At 38.9% G+C, this 27,781-nt stretch overlaps 1 protein-coding gene across 1 annotated transcript; it reads right to left on the bottom strand.

Moving 5' to 3' along the window:
* Positions 1-18,647: 18,647 nt before the first annotated feature.
* Positions 18,648-23,205, bottom strand: tent5ba (terminal nucleotidyltransferase 5ba). Its single transcript, XM_030158050.1, has 2 exons — positions 22,793-23,205; positions 18,648-20,225 (listed from the first exon to the last, which is right to left on the bottom strand). The coding sequence occupies exons 1-2, from the start codon at positions 22,946-22,948 to the stop codon at positions 19,197-19,199; spliced, it is 1,185 nt and encodes a 394-aa protein (XP_030013910.1). The 5' UTR covers positions 22,949-23,205; the 3' UTR covers positions 18,648-19,196.
* Positions 23,206-27,781: the final 4,576 nt, after the last annotated feature.

The following is a 27,781-nucleotide window of genomic DNA, read 5'->3' as shown; positions in this document are numbered from 1 at the left end:
AACAAAAACCTGAAATATGAAGTGCCCCATTAACCCTGAGACATAAATGTGCCAGTCTTGTTTTTAGTGCAAGGATTTGAAGATAACTGTGTTAATGACAGCAGGTGAAAGTACAAGCTAAGAGCCTGTCTTGGGCAAAGAGTATTATCTCTTTACACCGCTGTTACACAACAAGCTGAATGTAACCGGTCCCCGCCTCCGCCTGAAGGCAGGAGTTTGTCTGGCAGGTAGAGATAGCACCGGCCAAGTGGAGAAGTGGGACAGCTCACTGTGAGGTAAGAGAGAAAGCAGGCCAAGAGGAAGAAGTAGTGATCAAGATCAGCCCGCAACATCCTCTGACTGTGAACTAAAGCCTTCAGCAGTGATTTGAAAAGGAAAAGCAGAGGATGAAGAAACAGAGCAATGCCCTCCTGCAACCTCTGACCCCTTTCCCAGATGCTCAGACTAAATGAACCGTCTGAGCTCTTCAAGACCTTGGGTTGCACCTTTTCCACCAGTGGACTAACGCTGATTTAGGTTACTGTAAAAATATAGACAGCATTATTTTAATTAATGAAGAGGTCAGGACTTCCCGTTGTCATATAAGATATAAACCCCAACATCTTCTTAGTGAACTGAAATTCCTGTAGTTATTTTAATCTTTTATTGTTATTATTTCTGACCTTTCTTTTAAAAAAAAAAACACTATTATTGTTTCAGTCATTAGTTTTATGTTCCTATACATAAAATGCATTGATTTGCCTTTTTGTATAAGATGCACTGAATAAATACACTTGCCTTTCCCTTTCAGGTTGATATTTTCCATATAAAACATATGAATGGCTTATAAAAACTTTAAAAATGTATTGATTCGTGCTGTATCATGAAAGCATCAGTAGTATTATTGCAACCATATGGAATATAATAATGTAATAAAATGAAAGCATACTACCATATGGGACACTTATTTGTAATTTTAATATTTAATATTAAGAAAGAAATATGAAGGGCCTTAGTCGTGGCTCCACACTTTCAAAACTGGCTATGCTATGCTATGCTATGCTAATATACTACATTATATTTTGCTTTGCAGTGCAACGCTACGCTGTGTCAGCTCACTGGCTCAGAGGAGAGTCCTGGGATGAGCTTTGAATATTGATTGATTCTACAAGAACTCCTAAAGGATGACTTTAATCAACATAAATGCAAAAAAAAAAAAAAAAAAAAAAAAAATGCTGATGAAGTTTTTGGCTGAGATACACTATAGTGTAGCATAGAGTTTACAAACTTCCAAAGCTCACAAAATATTGCAAAGAAATGAAATATAAAAGTAAACAAAGGAAATTTATTCTTTCATCTTCTGTGGTGCTGGAGCCTATCCCAGCTACATATGGGCGAAGGCAGGGTACACGCTGGACGAGTCACCAGTTTATTGCAGGGCTGAAATATAGAGATGAACAACCAATCACTCTCACATTCACATCTATCGGCAATTTTAGGATGACCAATTAACCTATCAGTGCATGTCTCTGGATGGTGGGAGGAAGCCAGAGTACCTGGAGAGAACCTACGCAAACACAGGGAGATCATGTAAACTCCACACAGAAAGGTCCCTGGTTACAAAGGAAATTTGTCAATGAAGATATGATTTTAAACTAGAAGCACTTGGAGAATGCAGACCTCCGCCGAGGCAGATCAGTGCCCCGGATTTGGATGAAAATTTCAGGAAATGTTGACACTGGCACAAGGAACAAATGATTAAATTTTGGCGGTGATCGGGGGTGGGGGGGTGCGCTGATCTGCCTTGGCGGAGGTTTGCGCTCCACGAGTGCTTTTCTAGTAAAGACAGCGCAGACCTCCGCCAAGGCAGATCAGTGGCCCCCGATCACCGCCAAAATTTAATCATTTGTTCCTTGTGCCAGTATCAACATTTCCTGAAATTTTCATCCAAATTCATCCATAACTTTTTGAGTTATCTTGCACATAAACAGACAAACCAACGCTGACAAAAACATAACCTCCTTAGCGGAGGTAAAAAGGAGGTGAAATATTTGACACATTTACACTTCAGGTGTAATCATACAGTGATGCTTGCTCTGTGCTGCTGAATCTCCCCTCCCTCTCTTGTGGCTCTCAGACTCCATATGTGGTTACATAACTGCATTTGTACATTCCCATACATTGCGCTGAACTACACTGAGACTCAGCTACTGGGTTTCAAAGTCTATCATTAGCCGCTCTGGTCTAACCACATCAAGCCCTGTCTTGTCTTCGCTTGTGACTACAGTAGAAAGTTAACGGCACTTTGTGGAGGCTTTCAGAGCAGACAGAGGAAAGTGGTCCTGCTCCCCTTTACTGTTCGTCCCATGTGGTTTAACATACAAAGAGCGAACAGATCCATCAGGAGGGATCCACCAGTCTTCTTCCCTTTCAGGACACCTCGCCCAGAGTTTGTGTCTCTGCCAGTCACAGACCAGAGACGCCAGGCCCGGGCAATTATGGCAATTTTTGGATGACATCAGACCAGAAAATGAATGATTTCATTTAGCTGTCAATTTTTTTTCTGGATCTGGTGTAGGATGCAGAACCTGTAATAGAGCATGTCAAAACAGAGTGGGAGAATTGTTTAGACATTCACATCTGCCATTGGCTGGAAGGTAATCCCAGGCTGGTGGAGTTGGTTTGTCTGTTAATAATGACCACTGTTTGGTGTTGGCACTTGCAAGACTGGACCACCCAAAGACTTTAAGAGCATCCTTGTACCTTCAGCTGTCTCTAAGTCTCTATTTACTGCCACACACACACACACAAAATCTGCCATATCCAAAACCATTTTTTTGGTGCCACCTTTAGACTACATTCGACCAAAATAACCGGTGGTGCCACTGTTAGACACAACCAGACCAAAATAACTAAATGACTAGCCGAACTAAATGGGAATTATGCACCGAGCAAGAGATGTCTAACCATGAGCTTGGAAATGGAAAAAAAGCAGCGTTATTATATGTAACCTGAACTGCAGATTATGAAGAAAGAAGCAAGGCAAGGCAGACAAAGAATGATTCACCTTATAGCAGGACAGAGAATACTTCATAGATGAGTTTAAAGGCAAAAACGCTGGATGGATGGATGTAAAATATGTACTATAACTTATCCACAACCGTCAATTACACACTGGCACACTGAACAGACACTGAGTCATTTGTATAGTGTGTCTGCAAAAAGATCCTGTGGTTCTTCCCAAGGCTACGATTTGATCTCAGAGCTCTCTTCATTTGTGCATGAGCTTCGTCCTTATGCTGACAAACAAGTGCATAACCCCTTTGGCCTAAGACAGGATGGAGAAAAACCTTGCAAAATAAACAGCCCAGCCAGTTTGTTATAAGGAGCAGTTTGGAAAAATGCTGCTTTGATTCCATCACACCAAACATTTCCATGTTTGTCAGTGCGTAATAGCCTTTAAAAACTGTAAATACAGCTCGATATTTGTGGTTATAGCTAATTAAGCTGTTTACAAACATGGCATTGGCCAAAATCATTCTATCATGCTGTGCTAATTGACAAAGCAAAATTCCTACATCAACAGGCTAAATTCTGTTAGTGTGTAAATCCCTGCTTACTCCCATTTCCTTTTCAACTGCCCGCTAATCCAATTAGGGCGCCAAAGTTCAAAATCCGGCACATTTCAACCCTTCATCTCAGTGCGAGCAGCTTTTGAGTTGCTTTTTGTCGGATCTAGAGTCTGCACAGGAACCTTAGTGCTTTAACCAAGTAGGGATTGGACTCAATGTACAATGACCCACTTAAAAGGACACTGCAAAAACACATGACACCTTTACAAAGTGTGACTCTGCTTAAATTAAGACTTTATCTGGTCTCTGTTGGAGGTTTGTGGCAGTAAAAACCAAACTGTTATGCTACTCTATATCCATCACCAATATGCCTCTTGTGATTTGAAGATGAGAGTCGAAAACAGTGAAACACATAAACCAGACATCATTCAAAATATCAAAAAATATTTACCGTATCACTTCTCTGTCACATGTGTTTTGTGAATGGATCCATTTCCCCAGCAGTAACTTGGGTGAATTCACTGCTGTTCTGGACTGTAACGTTTCCTCTGACCTCCCATGTTGGATCATCATACTCGCAACTCTTGGCCAGCAGCTCTGTGCTCAGTTTATTGTGCAGCAACTCAGACATATCATGCCAGATGCTGTAAATTAACACATATGATTTTATTTAATTCAGTTCACCAACAACATAAAATAGTTTAAGTCAAGGCCACCCAGTGTGGGGCCCACGATCTACTGCTTATTCTCACTTCTTCTTAAAGTTCCGCAATGACGTAAGTTGAAAGGTACATACTGTATGACTGCTTTTTGTACATATTACCTCTTATCTGTGAAGAATTAGAGCTGATTCTCACTCTCCAGGCTTCTCAGTCATTTTTAGTATTTAAAGGAGTGATATTTAGCTTTTTTAAATGGAATTATGCATTTTAAAACATTTCCCTGTGGTCTACATAAACTGTAAATGCTATGCTTGGCTTTGAATTCTTCATTGATTCAACTCCACAGGTCCATCTTCAACCCTATTTCTGAGTAATGACTCCAGAAAGGTCATTTTGAGCGTTGGCCCTTTAAATGCACATGAGCCACGTCATGCCCCACCCCCTCCAGGTTGTTGACTGTGCTGCTCTGTCCTATTCAGCCACTTGTGTTTGTTGATACGACCAACAAATGAACATTTTAGGTAATTGGCTCAAAGTTTGGACATATTTTCAGTATGGACTACAACCGCTGCTGCTGATAAACAATTATGTCGTACTCAGAGAAATGTTTGTTGGAAGTGTTGACCTTATATATGCAAATATTGTGATGTAACTAGTTATAGATGTAACAAATTAAGCAGGAATTAAAATAGGTTGTAGAAAGCCACTGGATTTTTGCCAAAATGAATATAAAGATAACTTTCCAGCACCTAGAGGGTTCAAATTCAAACTGTATGAACTATTAGGGTCCAAATACACAAATAAATGAACCAAAGACTAATAAAAGTGGGTTTAGCAAAATATGACCCCTTTAAACTTTTGTTTCAATATAAGGTAGTGATAACTGTAAATTATTTCCTATCTGGATTATAAGATTTGCTAAAAATATTTATTAGATTGTATGTAATTAATGGATGAAATAACTTTAATTTCACCCTTTGGTTTCTGAGCTGCCATTTTGCAGCCAGTAGAGTGGAATTTACCTGCCGTCATGTTGGATTTTTGGAGCAGGTCATGACCCTATTTTGACAAAAGTTACAGAGCTAGGAAAGCCAAAGGAGTAAAAAAAAAAAAAAAAAAGAAGTGCAAATTTTTCCCCCTGATACCTTATTAATTGAAGAAAATTAAAGATTAACTAGGGCTACCAGATCACCAATTAGAGATTCCAAATTCAACAGATAAGACTGGAAAGCCAAGTGTGTCTGTCCTGTAAAAAAAAATATATCGACTTGCTATCTTTGTAAAGAAATTCAGTGTAAGTCTATGGGACTCAGGGCTTTTTGGAACTATTGGATGTACTACACTTTAAGATGCTTTCATATTGGCTTTGTTTTGGTTTAAAGAAATGTTCATTGGCACTGAGTCAGAAAAATGATATTATATACATATTTTAATATAACATCATGACAACATGAGGATGGGATCTGGGTTGTAGCCAAATAAATGTTTGAGCCTTCAGGTGATTTGGGCACCTCTGACCTAAATATTCACTGCACATCAAAAATGAAGACTTTAAATCAGATATTTTATTAAAATGGACAGTTTTTAACCCTAGTTTCAGTATTTGGCCTCAGTAATTGAGTGTCTGTGGAGCTCATCAGTCAGACACATCAGTCTTGGTGGCTCTTCGCTCAGTTTTGCTTTGAACTTTGGTTGAGTCATGTAATGTACAAAAGATGAGACTAATTGTGCCTTGAATAGTATTCAGCCAAAAAATGAGCTATCATAGTATGTTGTCTCCAAGTTGGCCATTTATATCAAGTGGAACCATGTGGGAGGAACTAAAAGCAGTGAAATCAGGAACAAAACAAAAATAAAGATCCAAAGGAAAGAAAATCAGCTTTTGTGAGAAAAAAAAAAAAAAAAAAAACATGAGCGATATCCAAACATCTTTCAGCTGTGTTCAAGTTTGTGGTGGATTTATTACCACAGCATGGGACTGAAACAGCCCAAAGGAAACGGGGAAGCCTGTCCAAGAGTCCAATAAAAAAAAAAAAAAAAAACAGTCCCACTGGCCTTGGAGGTCACCCTTAGGTTCCCCTGAACAGACTTGTTAATGTGTGGGTGATGTCATGAGCAGGAGGTCTCAGTGATGATGTCAGGCTTTATGAGCCCGTCTGTGCATATGTGTTAAGAGGAAGAAATGCATAGCTGTGGTGAGTTTCTGTGTCTTTTGAGGAGGCGAAGAAGCAATGTGTGTTTGTTTCTGTTTCGGGTCAGTGACCACATACAGGCTTTCACTGTCTATGTGGGGTCCAGGAAGTAAAAAAGTCCCAGAGCAGGGGAGGGGTCTCCACTGAGGACAAGATGTCTAAATTCATCTGCTAAAACTTCCTGCCTTGAGATAACATTACATTTAAATGTACATTTTTAATCATGTATTAGACTCTCATGGCAGTGCAGTGGTTAGCAGCTGTGGCCGTGTGTGGAGTTTGTATGCTGTGTGTATGGAGTTTGTCATGTCTTTGTGGGTTTTCTCTGGCGTCCTCCTACATGCAGGATCCTCCAAAGAGATTTAGGTCAATAGGTTAATTGTTGACTCAAATCGTGGATGTAAAAAACAGATAGCGTGTTCTCATAAGTTGTTAGAGTAGAATGGTCCTCAGTCATAAGGTGAACATAACTCAACTTTGTTGATATCATCACATAATCATCCTATTAATAAAGAATATGAGAGCTGAGAAAAGAGTATTTTTGATATCATATTTCTGAAAATATTTTTTAAACATTTTCTTCATTTAATTTTTTAAATAGTATAAGATTAATGAAATAAGTGAACTGAACTAATGAAAAACATGAAAACTAAATAAAACTACAATAAATACTATCATATATGCTAAAACAAAATGCAGCTGCTGGTAAAACCAGCTTTATTTTCATTTTTTTCATGATTATGTACATAAATTTGTGTACCTAAAGGTCTTTCCACTATATTAGCCATTTAATGACAAACATTTAATGATGTAAATTATATCTAATGATACAAATTCCTTCATCGTACAGTGTTTTATCTTCCTACATTTGTTATTTAAAGTAATCATGTATTATTTCCAGGCATACTGCAGCCAAATGAAAACATATTTAAAACATTCCTGCTTCATGATAATGCAATATCAACAACAAACTGGCATCCAGGATATTTAGTATCAGGGTGAGAAAAACACCATGGAGGAAAAACAAGATTATTACGATGAGGGAAATCAGTGTTATCCAATCAAATCATTAATGTTTGTGTGCCCAAAGCTGTGGAAATCAGGTTATTGTGTTACATCACTTAGGCTGATGCCAGAGGGCAGAGTTAGTTTGTTGGCTCCACAGTAAACTTCAGCAGACCTGAAACTCAGGTTAGTAGGTCTACCTTAGTGTGTGTGTGTGTGTGTGTGTGTGTAGGTGTGTGTGTGTGTGTGTGTGTGTGTGTGTGTGTGTGTGTGTGTGTGTGTAGGTGTGTGTGTAGGTGTGTGTGTGTATATGTATGTATGTATGTATGTATGTATGTATATGTGTGTATGTGCGTTTGTATGTATGCATGTGTGTGTGTGTTTGTATGTACGAGGGCTGTTCAATAAGTTCATGGCCTCACCCAGAATAGAACAACACAGACTGATAATTTATATTTTATTTTTCAACATAATCTCCATTTACAGCAATGCACTTGGTCCATCGATGTTCAAGCATCACTATCCCATCACGAAAGAATGTAACATCCTGTATTATAACAACCAGTATTTCTGGGTGAGGCCATGAATTTACTGAACAGCCCTCGTATGTATGTATGTATGTATGTATGTATGTATGTATGTATGTATGTATGTATGTATGTATGTATGTATGTATGTATGCATGCGTGTGTGTGTGTGTGTTTGTATGTATGTATGTATGTGTGTATGCATGTATGTATGTGTGTGTATGTGTGTGCGTGCGTGTATGTATGCATGTATGTATGTGTGTGTATGTGTGTACGTGTGTATGTATGTATGTATGTATATGTGGTGTATATATTTGTATACATGTATATGTCTATGTATGCACAAATATGCATACGTATGTGTTTGTGTATATGTATGTAAATGTATATGTGTATGTATGTATGTATGTATGTATGTAGATCTGTGTACATGTATGCATATATCTTTATATAATTATTAATGATTGATCATTTATGGGGAAGGGATGGGACTAAATAACTGTTAACTTCTTCCTACTCTTATGTCAAACTATGTAGTGACATTGTATTGGTTGCTTTCTGTGTGTGTTGTATTTTTAAGTATTGGTTGATTGATGAGTTGAATTCTTGAGTCCTCCTTCTTCCTACATGTTTGAAATAAACTACCCAACTAAGATCAAGACTGGTTGTGTTTTAAGGCATTTCTGGCCTTTACCTAGAACAGGAGAAGGGGAATTCCAGTAAAAGTCGGTCAGAATGAGAGCTGAACAATGAACATAGTAGTTCACGGTCTGCAACCTCATCTACATTGTCCACACTGTCTCTGTGCGGGGTACTGTCACATACTGTTAGGAAAGTATAATTTCCTCAGAGAGCAAAGTTATTAGCCTTTTGGAAGTGTCTTGACAGAATAACTAATGTTAAAAAAATCAACTATGAGTCACTGGATCAAGATAATTCAGATAGGCTAGAAAGGTCAAACAGGCTGACTACAACAAAACTCAAGGCTTCTGTGATTTTGACTGTAAGATGTCCAAATCTGATAATTGTATCCCCCAGAAAAGTAGAGGCTTGTATCCAACGTAGGTTGACACAAGTGGACCAAGGAGGTCCTCAGCTGCCAGTAGTTCAGGATAAAACCAGGGACTGGAAAACACAGCAGCCAAAGTACACAACAGACTGACCAAAGTCAACACACCCTGAAGAACTGTAATATATAATTGTTTTATTAATACAAAATACTGCCTCTGCTGGGTATTTGAAATAACATTTAATGAGAAGTTACTTTAGCTATCACATGAAGGAAAATAGTCTTTTTAAAATTATTTTTCCTACAGTCGGCATGTGCCACATCTTTTAACAATAAACCTTTTGGTAGACAGACAAGATTACTTCAGAAAAAAAGGAACTGCTCAGTTTTATATCTGTCATAAAAACTGACTGACAGGACAAGAATTAAAATTAACAAAACAGCTGCTAAGGGTGCTTTAATACTTGGAAATGTATTCAAGTAATTAATAGGAAAATCCATTGTGTACATGCAAGAGACCAGAAAACTTTCCTTTGCAAAAATAATTGTATTCCCACCAGAAATATGTTTCCCTGAGGCTTAACATTCGATTTGGTTCCATTATATTATTATTTCTTTCTAAATTTGCTTTTTATTGAGATCCATTGGATTAAGCTCTTCTCTTAACTTTCAACACCAGTCAGTATAAATGCAAATGAAATGTTTCAGTCTGTTGGGAAAAAGGCAGGAGAATTTGTTTTCCTCCATTGCTATCGTCTTTATTGTAATTTATTTTTAAACATGTATATAATTTCCCACACTAAGAAGTCATGACAGGGCAGTCGATCAGCTGTGGACAATTGATTCAAAGCTACGTCTTAGGATGTGACGACACATTATCAGTGATGTTCCTGAAGCCTTCGACAACCTGGTGTTTATATTTTTCCACATTCAATGTGCCTGTATTATATTTTACTACAAACATAATCTAATTTTCTTGTAAGGAATCAAAGTTTTTCACAGTTGTATCCACAAATTCCTTTCCTTACTGTAATAGAGGTCGGTGAGGTGGATGTTAAAATAAATAAATTAATTAATTTAAAAAATACATGAACTAAAGTGTGGACTGAAGTTCACATATTTATTATCTATGCTGTTGTCACAGCCAGTGATATTTCATATTGAGTTAATGGGGAAAAAAAACTAATATAATCACAATATGATATATATGTTTTAAGTTCCTCTGTAACACTACTGATACGTCAACATTGCTTAAATCAGTGTTTCTCAAACTGTGGGGTGGAAAGGCTTGCCGGGGGGGCATGGGATCTCACCTGGGAGAATATTTTTTCTTCAGGTTAGAACGTGTAGCAGTTGGAACTAATGTTTTAGAGTTGGAGCACACTGGACTCATTTTGGGGACGTACAACAAACCAACCTACTGCCATGGTGATCTGTCACTAGACTAGACAAAGAGTTTAGGTTTGGAGAATGGACAAGGACTGGACTGGAAAAGAAAAATGTGCAAGGTTTCTGTTTTTGCACAGTTTGTACAGTTTGTACTTTAATGTTCTGAGATATGTAATGGAAACAAGCTCATTGCAGCCACTGATATTTTCAAAATGTTCATCTGTGTTACCAAAATTTGTTTGTTCTAAAAAAAAAAAAGGAACCTTATTGTCACAGTTGTAAGATAACTGCACATTTCCTATTTTTATTTGGAAATATATTGTCTCAGGGAGCAGTCTTGTTGAGTTTATTTGTATTGTTCAAGCAAAAATCTATTTTTTTTTTTTTATTTGCACAACAAATTATTCAAGATAAAGCAAAAAGTATTGTTACAATCTTGGTGTTTCTTTCAATAAAAGTTATAATTGCACCACTATTACAATGTTGTTAGGGTTGAGGGGGGCCTGGAGATTTTTTGTCCTCCAAAGGGGGGCCCACAGAAAAAGATTGAGAACCACCAGCTGAATTAACAACAATAAATAATAAAAACTATATATAATGTAGGTGACAATATTCACCACAATGCAATAACAAATTTGATCTACTGAGTACATGGCCCAGGGTTGTCTTGACCACCGTGTGGGTCATTGCGCCACATGTGCTGACAATGTCGAGTTAGCCTGACATAGCCAGACCTATCTTTACACTGTGTCAGCACTGTGACAGTGCTGTAGATCGGTCTGGCACCTTCCACTATCATTCTGGAATAGTATTATCTGAGTTGTTTGTCTAGTTCTTGTTTGGCATTAGCACAGGATGCGGCAACAGTTATTTGTAAAACAGCCAGGACATAAGTAGGGTTAGTGGAAAATGTGCAAATGAGGATGCACAGCATGTTATTAAAATGAATAAATCCCCACAAAAGAAAATAACACATAAAAAGATGTGTGTCTTTGTCAAAACTCGCCATTTTTTAGGGTGTAGTTGCAGCTCAGAGGTTGTTCTTTTACAAAGTGAGGAGGACTTTCTAAGTGATAACACATAGATAGTGTAAGGGAAGAGAACAATCCAGCCATTGTGCGACTGGAATATTCCCCTTTATTCTGGCTGACATTCCCTGTATCAAGTCAGACTCCGTACAGTGTTAAGTCAAAGCACAAGTAGGTCTCACTTCCATTCACTTGATCCAGCCAAACTGTCTGCGTAAGTTCTCACTTGTCCAGGTCATCATTCATCCTTATTTGTTTTGTACAAGAACAAAAACCAGCCCAGTTGTACTTTGAAAACAACTTGCCAAGCTGAGTGACAACTTGTTCCAGGAAGGTCACTTTTCTGCCCTGAGGGGTCAGTGTAAGGGCCCCTTTCTGCCCTGGTTACCATCTCCCATAGCTGTCGACTGTCTCTCCTGCTGTCACCCATCTGTTTTCAGTGGTGGTCACCCAGGCTATTCTTGGGCATCACAGCCAGGAACAGTATGGTTTAAGATCTGTCGCTGCTGAAAGTCATGTAACTTTAAATTTGTATGACATGTGGTTTACAATTTAGAATCAAATTAGAAATAAAAAAAAAATGTTTTGCTGAGGCTGCCACAGTGTTTTTGACAGTTCCCTCGGTTAATGTTATTACACACTGCAGAGGGACATGGTTTGGAGAGAGAAGCTTAACTTTCAGAAGTGAAATGTATACTGGCAAAACAAATCACTGATTTATATGTTTTGATGAGGCCTCATTTTCCATCTGATCTCAGTCTCAGACAGAGAAGTGCAGTTTGACAGAAATGTTGGTTTTCAGTGGGAAATTGCCATCTTCAAACATTCTCCAATGACCCTGGATCAACATCAAGACATGGAGCGTTTAATGATTTCACTCAGATTAATATCAACACAAAGCCATGGAATTATTATTACCAGATCAGGCTGATGTGCTCAGTGAACTGGTAGCCAATAACCCCAGTCATATACGCAGCGGGAGGCAGATTGTGGGGGTGAGCAGCCAGACAGTGGTGGCGGGAGCGAAGAGCAGCTCTGAGCCATGTGGAAAACTGGAAATGTGGAACAATGAGTTTTACTGGGCCCTGAGTAAACAAACCCACATCAGATTGAACCCAGGTCCTCGTGCATGACTCACCCCCATCACCCCTCGCCTAAAAAAAAAAAACACATGGAGATCTTCAGCTATCCCCCCACCACAAGTGTTGAAGAGCACAACCAGGCCCTTCTCTCAACATTTCACTTCCTGTCCTGTTCAGGAATGCAGAAGGAGGGACATCAGTGAATGGGCTCCACATGACGTCTAACTGTTGAGAAATTAATGAGGGATTTCACATGGAAACCATCACAGAGCTCATTCATCTTCTGAGAAATCCTTCAAATCTGTTTTCAGGATGTATCATTTTGACAAAAACAATCTGACCACAAGTTCCAGTAGATAATCTGCAGCTTTAGACTGTATTACACATGATATTCCATGTAGCTCTTGGATGGAGTTTTTCCAGCTGTCATGAAATTGGAGATGTTCGTTTTTCCATTTTTCGCAGCACTTCTCAATATTGTTGGTTTAAATGTCTGAAAGACTGAAACATAATGAAAAAAAGACAGTAGAAAGTTTATTATTGACCTTTTGCCACTAACTTGTTTCAGTGGGTTTAACTGAAAGCTGCAAACAAAGAAAAGGAGAGTGAAAAGCTCACATTTTCATTATAACACAATCTAACAAAAAGCAGTACTTACTGTTGTTTTTTTTTTTGTTTTTTTTTTAAAAACAGAATAAACCATAAAATAAATTTATATGGGTAAATTAAAGCGTATAAAACAGGGATATGTTAGCGATGACAAACATTTTAAAGGAGCCAAACCACATATTTATTGACAATATGAGTGGATTTTTTACATAAAACTGAAGTTAATCCAGTTTTTTCATCTAAAACATTAGCATATTTTGTAGATATGTCTTAAAATGTAGAGCAACCAAGAAAAAGGCCACATGAGATCTCCAATAACAACTTTAATGAGATGTTTCAACATTAAAGTGTTAATCTCAGTTTTTAAGCTACATGGATCATTTTTGTCTTTCCATAAGATAACAGTGTGTACATTGTGGCTGTAGTGTCATGTTTATACATGTGTGTCTGTGTGGATACATGATGGTAAAACAACAGGCAATAGTTTGATCTTTGCTACAGAGCCGTGGGTGTTGAACTGTTGTGGTCTCATAAAATAAGTTTTATGGTCAAATGAAGCTGCTATTCTGTTCTTTTGAATCACTAATCCAAGCTGTCGGAATTGTTTTGAAAGAAGCAGATACATGTGTTTATGTTTTAATGGATAAATCAGAGGTCATGTGGTGCTGCTACAGGATAATCATCAAACAAAAAAAAGCAAAATGACTGCATCATAAGACTAATTATACAATCAAAGCCTTCAGATAAGGATTTGTAAATGTAACAAATAACACACAGTAGCTTATTGATGATAGACTGAGTTGATAGTTCAACTTCACACATTATAGTTTTTGGATGGGGACAGAGTGGAGGATGAGGCGCTGCCCCCGTCAGTGGGTAAACTCTACACACTGCAGCCATTCAGTTGGCCCAGCGCTCTGGATAAAGTTAGGATTGTTTGTCAGCGGGCTGTAATGCCAGGAATGCTCAGTGCTGGCTCCCCCTGTTTGTGTGACTGTCTCTCACACTTTATTTTGCCTCTCCAGCAGCAGTTTGGATCTGCGGTGACACCCCCACACTCCCTGAAACCTGAAGTTAAATAACAGATTCTATTTCTCTGCTGCAAGCTATTTTGGTACGCTGACACACACACACACACACACAGATGCATACCCATATACACTTCCCCCCACCTGAAGCACCCCACCCGCTGCACAGACCATCCTGTCTAAACTGCACTGGCATTTTCTAGCATGTTCCATCCGGCCATCATGACATCAGTTTCTAGATGAGCAGACTCACACATTAGCTTGAACACACACACACACACACACACACACACACACACACACAGTGGTCTGATGATTCACACTTTAAGTCTAACCAGTGTCCAGCTGCATCTCATGTTTGGGAACAGATGGTCTTCATCCAAAGACGGACAAAAAGAGGCCCTTCTTTTTAATTCACTCACATGATGGGTTTATTAACGTTCACATTATGACATAGTAAAAATGTTAGCTACAAATAAGTAAAAAGCCGTTTTTAAAGGTACCACTTGTAACATTTATGTGTGCTTAAGTAAAGTTTGTGTTGGAGTCGTGTGCTTTTGTTGGCGTGAGCTAACTCAGTTTCTATGTTAAAGGTTGCCAGTGTTGCACTCTGTCGCTTCTCTAGAGGAGGAAAATAAGGACTGAAACACTCATAGTTGAGCATAAATGTCCCCGTTTGCATTTTTGCAGAAACATTCAGTAGAAAATCCATACACAGAAATGAATGTACAGGCAACAGAGAAAGTGGGGGAATTGAGTTTAGGTTACATTTCCACTGCATCACCTAAACTCTTCTTTATTCAGCACATTTTTTTTTTGTATTCTATTATGTACCAGCAAATTCTATTAGATTTTATTATCAACATTACCTTTACCAAAGTTCCAAGTGAGCTGATGAAATACTTAAAAGCAGGTTAATATGTTGGATGATGAAGATTTTGTCAGTATGATGCAACATTTCACATTTTAAATAGCCAATACACTATAGATACACTATAGTTTTGTTTCACTTGCACAAAATGACTAAATGAAAGTCAGCCCTGTGGTCCAATGCAGAGGAGTACATGTTCCTGATTGTAATGGTAGAAGCCAAAGAGACACTGTAGATGACACTGGTTTATCTGCAGTGAAAATACAATGTGCTGGTACTAAGACTCAAGACGCTGTCAGTGGAAATGTAGCTTAATCTTATTAGATACCTTATGTTCCAATAATTTATTGGGAATACGAAAGCAAATAATAGCTAAAGTGTACATTTTCTAGCATATGTTGTATGTTATACCTTTCAAGGCAAAAAAAACAAAAAACTAAATCATATGGTTAGTTTAAGCAGTGTTTTCTTGCTGCTGTGCTAAAAGAATTAATGCTGATATCATTGCTGATTTGCTAAATATAAAACTAAAGCACCAGGGATTAGTTTAGTTAAGCATAAAGATTAAAGGCAGAGTGTGTCAGTGAGTCAGCTCTGCATTTTTTAGCTCACCAAGTTAATACAATATCTTATTTAGTTGTTATTGTGCTTTGTTATTTCTCTCCTCAGCTCAGGAAACTGCATTTACTAAATTATCTGACAACTTTAAGGAAAAGATTTGTTTGATAAGTTTACACATTGTCTTTTTTAAACAGTAATTAGGAAACAATCCTTGAATAGACTGTATGACCGCTTTAACCAATGGAAAATATCTTTATATCACCGAGGCCAAAAGCATTTATTGTTTTGTTTTTGTCCAAATTTCAACGCTTTACTGGTATCCATTGTAAATATGCTCCAAGTATTGGTTAATTGTTTGTCCTCCATAAAATTAAGACTGTATGCTATGCATTATCCATGAGCTGTGAAAATGATCCCATTTTTCAGTACTCATAAATGATAATAGATGCATAATAATGGATCAAAGGAGATTCTCCCCTCATGAGGTTTTTGTGATGAACTTGTGGACATATCTCACTGCTGTACCTCGGCAACAGAGCAACACACAGACGGCGACCCACACATCTTCTGCAGCTGAAGCTGCATTGTCAGCTTGGTCCAATCATGCAGTTCAACAAAGACATGTGTTTCCCCTTTGCACCCAAGGATGAAGTCACATCCACAGAGTCATGTGCTCCCAAAGAACTTCTTAATTTAAAACATCTCCATATCCTGACCAGGTCAGCATGTTCTCGATTGAGCCTTAAAAGAGACAGTCTTGCTTCAGAGGATTCAACACAGAAAGAGGAAAAACTGCAATAAACAGAGGCACCAAGTGAGAAACTCCCAATGGATAATGGGTAAGTGGGACATTATAATGTCTCCCTTGGGTGAATAAACCCTTCTTCAGGAGAGGTAATAGCACAGATACCACACCAGGGTGAGTTTGATTTGTGTTGTGGCAAGAATTTGTGAAATCTCTGTCATTAAAGCATTTCTGTCCTGTCATCACCCTGCATTCAGACGTTCACACAAGAACCTCAGCCCACACACATACTCTTCACACTAAAGCCTGAATGCTTCAGATGTTCTACCACTGGAATAAAGCACCTATGTTTGTCCTATAGCAAAGGCAGTAGATAAAACAGCATTTAAATCAGTTGTGCCAAATCAGCTACTTGTTAAATCTATCATACTCTCTGTATTTAGTATGTTGAGTCATAGAGGCGAGTTCACATACACCAGTTCTGCAGCCTACAGAGAGTCAAAGTAAAACCATCCTACATTATCTTTGCACTAATTATAAAGATTAATATAGACAGAATTACTATGAAGACATTTTGTTTCAACTGACCATATCTGTAAACGTCAGGTGGGGTTATGAAAAGACACCCTGGTTTGGTTTCTTTGTACCTTCTGGTAAACAGTCATAGAAAAACACACCCAGCATAAAAGGAACAACTTAGTGGCTGCACACAAAACTTATGGACATTGTGCCAAAGCAAGCAGAGCCAGCAATCATGATAGATGCTGGAATCATAGATTAAAAGTCAGAATAGGCCTCAAACCAGCTAAAAAATTGTTTCCATTATGTTAACCACTTAATCGTGCCTAAAATAACCCTTCAAGTAAAAGCATTTGCATTTTCTCCAGCCATTTTTTGTCTTTGTGTGAGCAAAGGACTTTATAGATTTTATATAGCAGGTGAAAATAGCTATAGCAATGTATGGATAACCATCTAAAAGGTCAATAAATAAGAGATATCACTACTATTAAGCTATCTGCTAAAACAGCGTGTCACAGTGAAGACAAGTAAATTGAAACAACATATTAGTGAGTATGATGTTATTAAGTACTTTGCAAAATTTCATCATATGTAAAAACACCTTTAATAATGGCTGCTTCTCCGCTCTAAGAACTAAAATGATGCCAAGAAAATGAAGAGAACTGATACTTGTGCATGAGCCTCCAGTGAGCTGCAACTGTGCTCAACTAATCCATACAATTTTTAGTTTAGTATAGCCAGACTGACTGATACTCCCATGTCAAGTAATATTCATGAAGAAGATGGCTTACTGGGTGTCTGAAAGGGAGAATTTATTTTATTTATTAGGTTTATTTTCTTCTATAAATTACAGCATTTCTTCTAAAGTTGCATTTATACTGTAAGTAGAACAGTTTAGAAGTGCTATTTGCATTTTACATGGATATGAATGGGTCTCCAAATGTCTGCAGATGTTAATTTTACTATATTTTGAAAAGAAGAACAAGGTAAAAGTATTGATAGTACGTGTTTCCTCCAATAATCAACCTATTTTCTGACCAAGACCAATTACTCTGATTATATGCCATTTCTGCAAAGATAAAGTCTATGTTTTTGTGCTTGTTTAACAACTTTAAACCTTTTTAAACCAACAGCAATGTGTGGGTGTGACTATAAAAGTCATATGTTGGTTCATGTTTTCATGTGGATGTTCTGCCAAAGGGGATGAACGAGGCTTGTGAAGATTTAAAGCTCTGTTGATAATCTAATATAAACCCACCGTCTTTGTATTTAATCGAGTTTATCATGCTACAAATGCCTGTGAAGATTTTTGATTCAGCCTCAGATAAAATGACATTGATATAGTGGGCTATCAGTCAAGCAAACAGCACTGGGTTTCCAGTGGTAACATGGGTGGAAGAACAGGCCAGCCTTTGTTAAAAGCTTTAGTATCACAGAGGAGAGAGAAGCCATTGTGCCTTAGAAAAGCCTCCTTATGGTTCATGTCCTCAGATTGTAATGGATCCTCAGCACCGGTTTAACAAATGCAACTCACTCCAGTCGACAGTATATGCATTTCAATGGGCCTGGGTCCTGGAAATGAGCCCCCTTGTTGTCATCACTTTATGTAGTCACTGTATATAGAATAAAGCAAACAAACTCCCATCCACCCTTCTGCCCATCACTAAAAAGCCTGTAGTCATTTTATCAGCTTTTATCCCAAGTTCAATGAAAATATAGTGTTTAGGGCAGAACTTGACTGTGTGGGAACATTTTAGATAATGACCAGTTTAGGCTCACTGCAGGCACAGATCCATCAGAAATGAAGATTTAAATATCACCAGTCATTACAGGCCAAGCTTAGAAATAAAATAACCACAATACAAAAACTGTGATTTTTGTTTTTTTAATCTCACAAAAATGAATGCTTCTGTTCCTGAAAAGTGAGACAGAGTAATCTAGAAAACCCTGAATGAACAGTTCTCACTTTACAGATGTTTTTGGAACATTTCATGGTTCATTTTAGGCACTTGGAATCTTAACAACATTCCCTTTTTTGAACAACAAATACATCTTTGGTCCAGTATGTAATTTAAAAAAATAAAGCCAGCGTGTGAAAATAACACCAGCTTCAAAGTTTGTTTCCTCAAAAATGTACTTCTGTCATATATATAAAGCTTCATAAAGACTTCTTTTTAATACTTAAATAACATATCATTGCTACATCTCAGAAATGACCAGCAATCTTACAGATGCAAGAGAAAATTAAGTGAGTAAAATTAATGCGTCGGCTCAATCAGATGTACAGCAGTACAGGATTGTTTTCCTCAAGTCACATTTGGCAAACGGGTTTCTTTTTTTGTGTGTTTTCAGTCCACTTCCTTTGAACGCTGAAGAGCAATGGAGACACATCCATTTTTGCCCTTTTGCACAGCCAGTTCAGCTGCAGGGCAGCCACGTCTGATATGAATTACTGCACGGTGACACCGGCGGCGGCTGCACATGTGCTATATAATAATTACTGAAGTTGATGTCCTGTACATATGGAGCTGGCTGGTAGTAACATGTGACGTTTGTGACAGTGGGGATGGCGTTTTGTTCAGCCAGCACCTTCAGCGCCAACATAGAGATGAGGCTGAGTGTCTGGCGCCGCTCGTGGCCCATCAGACACACGGTGCTTTCGTTTACCACCTGATGTAGAGTCATCAGGCACTCGTACCGTTTGTGCTCCATTCCGGCAAAGTGGTTTTGGAGATAAGCCTCCAGTTTCCGCTGCTGCTCACCAATATCAGGGAAGTCAATGAAGAAGCGAGAGCACATGTAGCGCTGCATCTGCTTCATGTCCGCCTCTGAAGAGGGCCTGAACCCCCGCACCAGCAGGTGGCAATACTTCAGTAAGCCACCCCCTCTGATTTCTTCCGGGCTACGTGTAGCTATGGTCCTCTGACACAGGTGGTCCATGGCCTCCTTGAAGTCCCCATAAACACTCTCCCCAATCACAGTGGGGTGAAAGCTCTCAGACATGGGCGTCTCCGAGCAGCGGTCGAATAAGAGCAGAGAATCAAGGCAAATCTGGAACGAGTCCACACTAAATTCAAACTGTCGCCGTAAGGAGTCCACAAATTTTAGCTCCACATTCTTGCCCGTGTTGTTGGACAGCGAGATGAGGCTCCAGCGGTCTGTGTCATTACAGACTTTCACCAGTTTCTGTACATAGGCCTCCTTGAGGGTCAACGCTGTTATGCGCTCCTTAGAGACCCCTGCTGGCAGGAAGTCTAACAGACAGTCCAGCACGACATCCTTCACTAGACGAAAGGCCTGGTCGTCTCTCAGCGACACGCCAAAGATCAGGTCGAGGTCCTTGTAGCCCAGTCCGGTGTCCTGGTGGAGCACATGGCTAGCAGCTGATCCATTCAACCTCACATCCTTAACACACACACCCCTCTCCTCCAGTCGGGCCCGCACCACCTGAACACAGATAAGACACAGATAAAGCATGTCATTAATCAAATAAACCAACAAATACACACTCGTCTCAATAGTTCAAAGTGCAAAAATCTAAAACCTCTATATCAACTGTGTTTTCTCAAATGACAGAAGAAATACAAACAGAAATATATCCAGAAAAGCTCATCATGATTGTAGCGGAAATCAATAGTTTGTGAGGGCCAGATCAATACCGCCGCTTGCAAAAGTCCAATTCATCTCCATCAACCTCAGTCTGAATGAAACTTAAAGAGCCACAACAAAGAGCAGTGTCTGCTGTGCTCCAGCTCCATCTCCCACTAGGTTGCCATGTCATGTCACTGAAAGAGTAATAGGATTGATATTCCTACTCTGCCAACAGGAGAGTGCAGACAGTGGTATGCTTAAGCAGCAGTGTCTGTCTGCCTGTTGCTTTAGGCTAAAAGTCACAACCTGGGGTCATTAAGGGTCAGCAGCATTGGCCTTCCTCTGTCCCAGTGACCTGAAAGACGTTTAAACCTAGGTGTCTCGCCTCAGTGCAGCCACATTTGAAGAGGATGATCTACAGCTGGACAGGGCATGCAAACATCACTGCTGCCAAGAACAAAGAGGAAACATGTCCATGTCCTCAACTGAAACATCAATGATACATTCAGCTCGCTCGCTCTAGGGAAAATGGACATCCACTTGGTTATTTCTGCCATTAAAAACATATTTTTCTTGAAAACATTTGGAGGCGATCAGAACACATTGGAAATCAGATCTAGATGTTATGACACATCAACAATGAGTTTCCTTGTTTTATCTGGCGAGCCTTTTATCATATTAACTCAGTGTATTTATCGGCAGCAGGCGGAGTTGAAAGCAAAGCATGTAGCATGACTGTCACAAAAAAAATGCATGTCTGACAGACACTTTACACATGTCAACCTCACTCTTATTTCCCAAATCATTCAACTGAATAATAACTGCAGACGATCTAAACAGGAGTACAAAGTAGTTGATGCACTCCCATCCTAAATCCCTGCTGGCACTGACCTGTCAGATTAGTGCCTGTTAACTCTCTCTCCCATGGTGATCAGATAACAAGCCGGCTCTATTTATACATACTGGGTCAGGCAACAGACAAACAAACATATAGAGGCATGTCAAGTTTTTTGAGACGAGAAATGCAAATCAGCTCAAATCTAATAGTAATTGTTGGTAACAGCTCTGTGGTGAGGACGTCCATAAAGATGGGATGACTGGGTTCAATGTCCAATAATAAATGATGATAAAATAGCGGGTCAATAATAAAAATTCTCTGTCATCCATCCAGTTTGCAGACTTAGGACGTCACTTAATACCATTCCTCCCTTTGCCCTGTGCTCACAGTCATACATGCTCAGATACAGATGAGTAGGTAAGCGCTCCTCACCTCTGATACCACAAATATGCTCAGCTGGCTTCACATCAAATCCTGCCAAAAACACAGCTCTGCTCTCAGTTAAATATTAAAACCAAGCGTGTATTTAAACAATTATAAAAGTGTAAGAACTGGATCCTTAAGTCAAAAGGACAGTTAAGGCCAGAGGTTGTTGTTATCTTAGATCTACATTTACAGCTCTGTAACTTCTTCAACTGTCGATCTTCACGGCACTGAAGGAGATGCTAGAGGCACTTTTTTTCATCATCAAAACCTTCTGAATATACATCAAAGTTGCTGCATATGGCCTCGTTCTGCATGTCAGGACTGGAGATCTACTCTTGATCAGTGCTCAGCAAATGCATCAGAGAGGTAGATGGGAGATTTTAGCACAATAAAATTATATGGGGTTTCCAGAAATCCAGGAAAACACAGAGTCCCGACATTTGGGGCTCAAACCTGCATTTAAGTCTCCTGCACACTCAATGGAGCATTCATCTTTCCATAACCACAAGCATGAGCTCTGGGTTTCACGTGTTTGTTGAGCTCATCTTGAATATGTCAAAGTGTTAATGAAATGGAAAAGGGAATCTAAATGGATTACCTGACACGATATTGACAGTGGAAACTGTTTGTGTGACCATTTTATAGTTCCATCATCATCCAATTCACAGGCAAAAGTATAGAGGCACCAAAGGGAAAGGTTTATCTGTTCCTGTCTTTATTTATTGAATAAATCTAAATAATGTATGTTAACCTATGGACTGTAGCTGAAAATATCTAAGAGGATCATGAGTATGAATTAATAAGAGTTGGAAAAAATGTAATCTGATCATAGAAATATAAATAAAGACTAAAGAAAGTACATATCTTTTATCCTGGGTGGTCTGGTAGTTCTCAAAGGGGTCCTAAGGGGCTTTAGGGGGTGACCATTTTATTCACAGGTGTCACATTAAACCCACTCAGCTGTGGCCGTTAAACTTGATATAGAATATCATTAAAATGCACATAAATAACTTTTTAAGAAACAGATAATAATGAATAAAATGTATATATGTGAAAAAGCCTTTTTCTATAAATGTGTGTTGTAAAAAATAAAAAAAATTAAAAAAAAAAAAAAAAAAAGAAAGAAAGAAAAGAAAATCTGAAAAGGCAGTGTTTGTACCTGAACGATCTGCCGGGGCTGCACGGACAGAGTGGGGAAGTTCCCTCGTCCGTGGATGGGGATCGCCTCTCCCAGGATCGAGTCCAGTCTCTGCACCTGATCCCAAGACAACACACAGAACCGCCGGCTCTGGTCCGACGCATCACCGCAAGACATGGCGATGGTAAGTTTGAACCCCCCAAGAACAGAAAGCAGCAAATGTGAAAGAGCGCGTCCTCCCACCCCCAGATCAGCCCGTCTGTCTGCTGCTTCCACTGGGATAGTCCGCACAAAGCTGCACCTAGAAATGTCGAGGTGAAGCGAGTAGATAATAAGAACTTTAAATAAAAAATAAAAAGTTCGAGGAGTCACAAGTGTGGAGATGAGAGCGGGATCAGCTGGTCACTTCGGTCACTCTGCAAAGAACTGATTCATAAGGTCCAGAGGGTTTAAAGGCTCCTGCTATGAGCTCTGTGATTGGCTGCTCTGTTTGGTTATTGATTATGGACGCCCTGTCTTCAGGGAACACCCTTCATGTGACGTATTTGACAGCCTCCTCCTCCAGCTCCACTCATACAGCACCCTGCACCCTGACAGGGTTTTCCTCCAACCAAACCTATGATCTAAACATCTTATGATCTTATTTCACCTGCACAATTACAGGAAATATGAACTGAATCCTCTGCGTCAAACTGAAATCAGGTATCTATTTTAAAAAATGATCACAATGATCAGTATACAACTGTGTAAACACAGCGTCTTCATATCACCTGTGATGTATGTCTTTATTTGCCCAGGGAATGTTTGCAGAACATGCAGGATGTTTCTTCAGCCACGCCCTGTTTCATGCTCATACAGACGTACTGTGTCTGCAGTATTTTGCCATGACCTTCTGTTCCTCCCAACAGCAGAAGAAAGGGTTTTGGAAGAGTGAAGTTCACCAGCTGCTCCGTAGTAAAGCGTCCAATCACGATTATCTAAATCAATCAATTTTCCATTTCAAGCTTGGTTAATTTTAAGACCTAAACAGTCACTGGCAACCAAAATCTACCAATCTAAAATGTTTAATATCTTTTGAATCACTGATACTATCAGTACATACAAATAATTCAGGTAAAATGCAGTTTCTCAGCTTTTCACTGGCAACACCTCTGACCCATCCAGATGTCCAGATGCTCTGTAGTGAACAGGGAAACACCTTCTGCAACAATGATTCACCAATAAAACACATGGAGTTTGACCAGTGGCAGGGGTGGTAGACACTTGTTTTTGTGTTCAGGTAATGATATATTTTGTTGAAAATCCTTTTCTGCTTCACTTTTCTGTTTTTTGATATAATAACCTTTGACTTTGTTTTGAATATTTATGAACACCTATATGATATATAAACTAAATTAGGAAATGCCTAATTTTCACTGAAAAATGCAGAGGAGAGTATTATTAGAAATGGTGATAAATCACTTAGCAAAGGTTAAATGTAGAGAAAAATTCATTTCAGACACCACAGAAATTTGTCTAGGTGTTAAATCCACTTATGACACAAAACACATGTGCAATGTGGGCGCTACAGCTGCACATCATTTTATCTTTATGATTTAGAAGAGTTTCCCCATTGCTCATATAGAGCTTGATATGTCAGATAGACCACATAAAAAATACAGAAGCTGCTTGTCAGCAATGACTATTTAAACTATGATAGCAGGCTATTAAAACTGCAAAATGTTGCTTGCTAATCATACTTTTTTATAGGTCCTTATCATTTTTAATAGATGGCTTTGTTTAAAGTGGAGTTCTTAACTCTCACTTGTTTATGTATTAAACTCATGGAAAATTGAAGCCGTCAACCACACGTACAGTCATTCATTTAATTTGTTCATGATTGTGAAGGCGTTTATGAAAAGGCTGTGATAACCTGCGATACCCTCTCAGTTTTCCATTTAGGTTTTTAAATACCTCAGTGCCACTTCTTTCCACTCCTTATCTGTGGTGCTGAGTGTTTTTGTATTTGTTTTGGTACAGGAATGAGGGCATTCCTCTGCTAGGATTAAACATGGTTTTTATGTACAAACTTTGTGGACTGATGTATCTGAAACATTAAATGTGATAAACAGAGTCTGTGTTGTATAGTAGAGGTCTTTTAGCTTCTGTTACATGTAGTTGATGGCCCCCGGATCATTTAACTGTGGTGAATTTTCAAACCTTGACTTGTAGATCTGCATCAGTGTGGCCTGTGGTCACACCATCACTGTCTTTATACCTCATCCTGTCCTGCATAGCGTCTATTATGTGTTTAAATGCATTAAATATCCTTTAATGAACGACCTTGAATAATGGTAGACGTTACGCACAATAGCAGACATTACTGTTTCAGCGCTGAGAAGGCTCTAAGATCCTGACAGTGTGTTATTTGCTTTTGCACAATACAGGCTAAAGCTCCCGTGATTTCCTCTTTTCCTCAACATGGTGCTTTTAAAATGACCCAAACATGTCATGATTTACAAAATCCCTCACCAATTATACCTTCAACACAGTATTTTAGTGCACTTGTAAAATGTTTACAAGAGAGTAAAGTTCATTTCATGATTGACCTGTGTGGGGTTTTAGTGATGCGGTAATAAAACACACACACAGATTGTAAGATTCTCCCATAACATGTGTGTATGTGCCTTTGGTTCACACATTTCTTGACTGTTGTTTACGACACGGTCTCCACGGATGACAGAGTCTCAAAAGCATCTCAGGTGTCACTCGGGTCGTGAGCGGAGCGTGAATTTTGCCTTTATGGAAGATCACATCAAATGCAGTGATGTCAACATAATCCTGTTACCGTGGCAACAACATCCCTGGTTGTCGGGCAGCTGGACAGAGACTTCCTCAGCCGAGGGTCCTGCCAGGTGCCGATGCGAGACATCTGCGTCACCTGACTATAAATAACCCACCATGTGGCAGCTGTGCATCCTGAGAGCAAAGCCAGCATTTACCTGAATGTGAAACACTTAGAGATGAGAGGACAGTGAGGGCAGATAAATGTCAGGCCACTTGACATTCTCAGGTTTCCTCACAGCACAATGTGAGATCGAGTGTGTAGGATGTTACGCTGATACATTCAATCTGACAACAGCTATTAACACAATTCAGGCTGAAAGTCATGATGAAATGGATACATCGCATCAATAAACACAGTGTTTATTCTTAATGTATTGTAATATCAATACATAAGGATAGGGTGGTGTGCAATTCCCCTGGTCATTTCATGAAAATTTCAGTCATTAGTACTGTATCGTTTGTTCATCCCTGTGTTGACATCCTGCTAGGGCCGTGACAACTTAGACTGTGAGTCTAGTAGGTGCGGTGGGATAAGGAATATTTAAACACACCTTAGACAAATGATGTATTACAGAGGGTTACACTGAAGAATGTTACATGATCGCAGATTATGTATGAGTCAATGGTAGAAGATATTAATTTCAGTAAATGTAGCAGTGTGTTAATATAAGGAAGTAAAATTAAGAAAAAATGTGATATGCAGTAGAGCTGCTATTGTGGCAGTTCTCAAATACATTTTTCTCTATATTTAACCATTCTTAAGTGATTTATCACTTTTCATTGTAATATTATCCTCTGAATTTTACATTTTTCCAGTGAAAGTCATGTATTTTCCTATATTTAATTCACTGATCACGTAAATGTTCATAAAAGCTCAGATTAAAGTTGAGGGTTGTTGTATCAAAAACAGAGAAAACTGAAGAAAAAGTGATTTTTTTTTTTTTTTTTTCAGCAAATCTATCATTAACTGATTATAAATGAAGTGTCTCTATTCACTGTCACTTATCAAACTTAATGGGTTTTACTGGTGAATCAATGTTGTAGAAGATGATGGTGTTTCCATGGTAACTACGGAGCCTCTGAATGTCCAAATGGGTCATATCTGATGACCATGAAAAGGTGAGAAACTGTATTTTATCTGAATTATTTCAATGTGTTGACAGGATTAGTGGATCAACAGGTATAAAACATTTTAGATCAGTAGATGCTTTTGGTTGATGATGGACCTTTGGGTCTTTATGGATTAAACAAAAATGGAAGCCTGTTGCAGATATGTTCTGTTGTCCCTCATTTAATTCAAAGCCTGATAAAAAGCATCATTTTCCTCTTGTTGTCTAACATCTTATCTGTCTTTGCCTTGTGGGCAGCAGAAGGAAGAGGAACAATGTACTGAATGAGCTTTTCTCAAGTGCGGGGACATTATTAGACGTCACACTGAGCTGTAAAAGGATGGCTGAAATCAGTGTTGCCAAACAACAAGCAGAGAAGTGTCAAGATGATCAATCGTGCAAAGACAGATAACACTCTGTCTGTCATGTGGTTTGAGATCAAAAGCTAATTTCTTATTTATCTGTTACAGCTCAGACCATCTAAGAGAACCATTTCCTTCATTTGACTTCCTTCATTCGCCAGTGAGCACATTCAGACGTGTTACACTAGATGACTAGATGACCAAGTGTTTGCTATTATTAGAGTGTGCATCATGTGTAACTTTGGACAGTGTTGCTATAGCCAAAATAGTGATGCAGCTGCTGCTATTACACTGCAGGAGGTTCAGTGTGCCGTGATAGGACATAATCTGTGTGTTGTGCAGCCAGGTTAAGTTGACCAGTCAGCCTGGACATCGAGGGCTATACCTGTGATAGCGAGAATGTCTGATAAGGGCTAGGTTTACTTTTACGGATAGCTGCAGATGACAAATCTATGGGACAGTGGAACAAAGTTACGCAAGTGGCCGTGCTGCTGACGTCAGACTCCCTTCGCTGCCTGCTTGATTGATTATAGTGGAGCTTGGCATAGGAGACCGAAGTGCTCCTGGAAAAAACAAACACACCCAAACAGATTATGAATCCAAGTGACATACATAAGATTATACTTCAGAAATCAAACTGCAATGGCCTCCCAAATGCTGCCCTTTTGCATTGAAATTATTCTGCCGGGCCAACAATGATTTTCCTTATGCTA

The sequence above is a fragment of the Sphaeramia orbicularis genome, chromosome 16 (assembly GCF_902148855.1).
Source record: "Sphaeramia orbicularis chromosome 16, fSphaOr1.1, whole genome shotgun sequence".
NCBI lineage: Eukaryota > Metazoa > Chordata > Actinopteri > Kurtiformes > Apogonidae > Sphaeramia > Sphaeramia orbicularis.
This window is presented reverse-complemented; position numbering and strand designations above follow the sequence as displayed.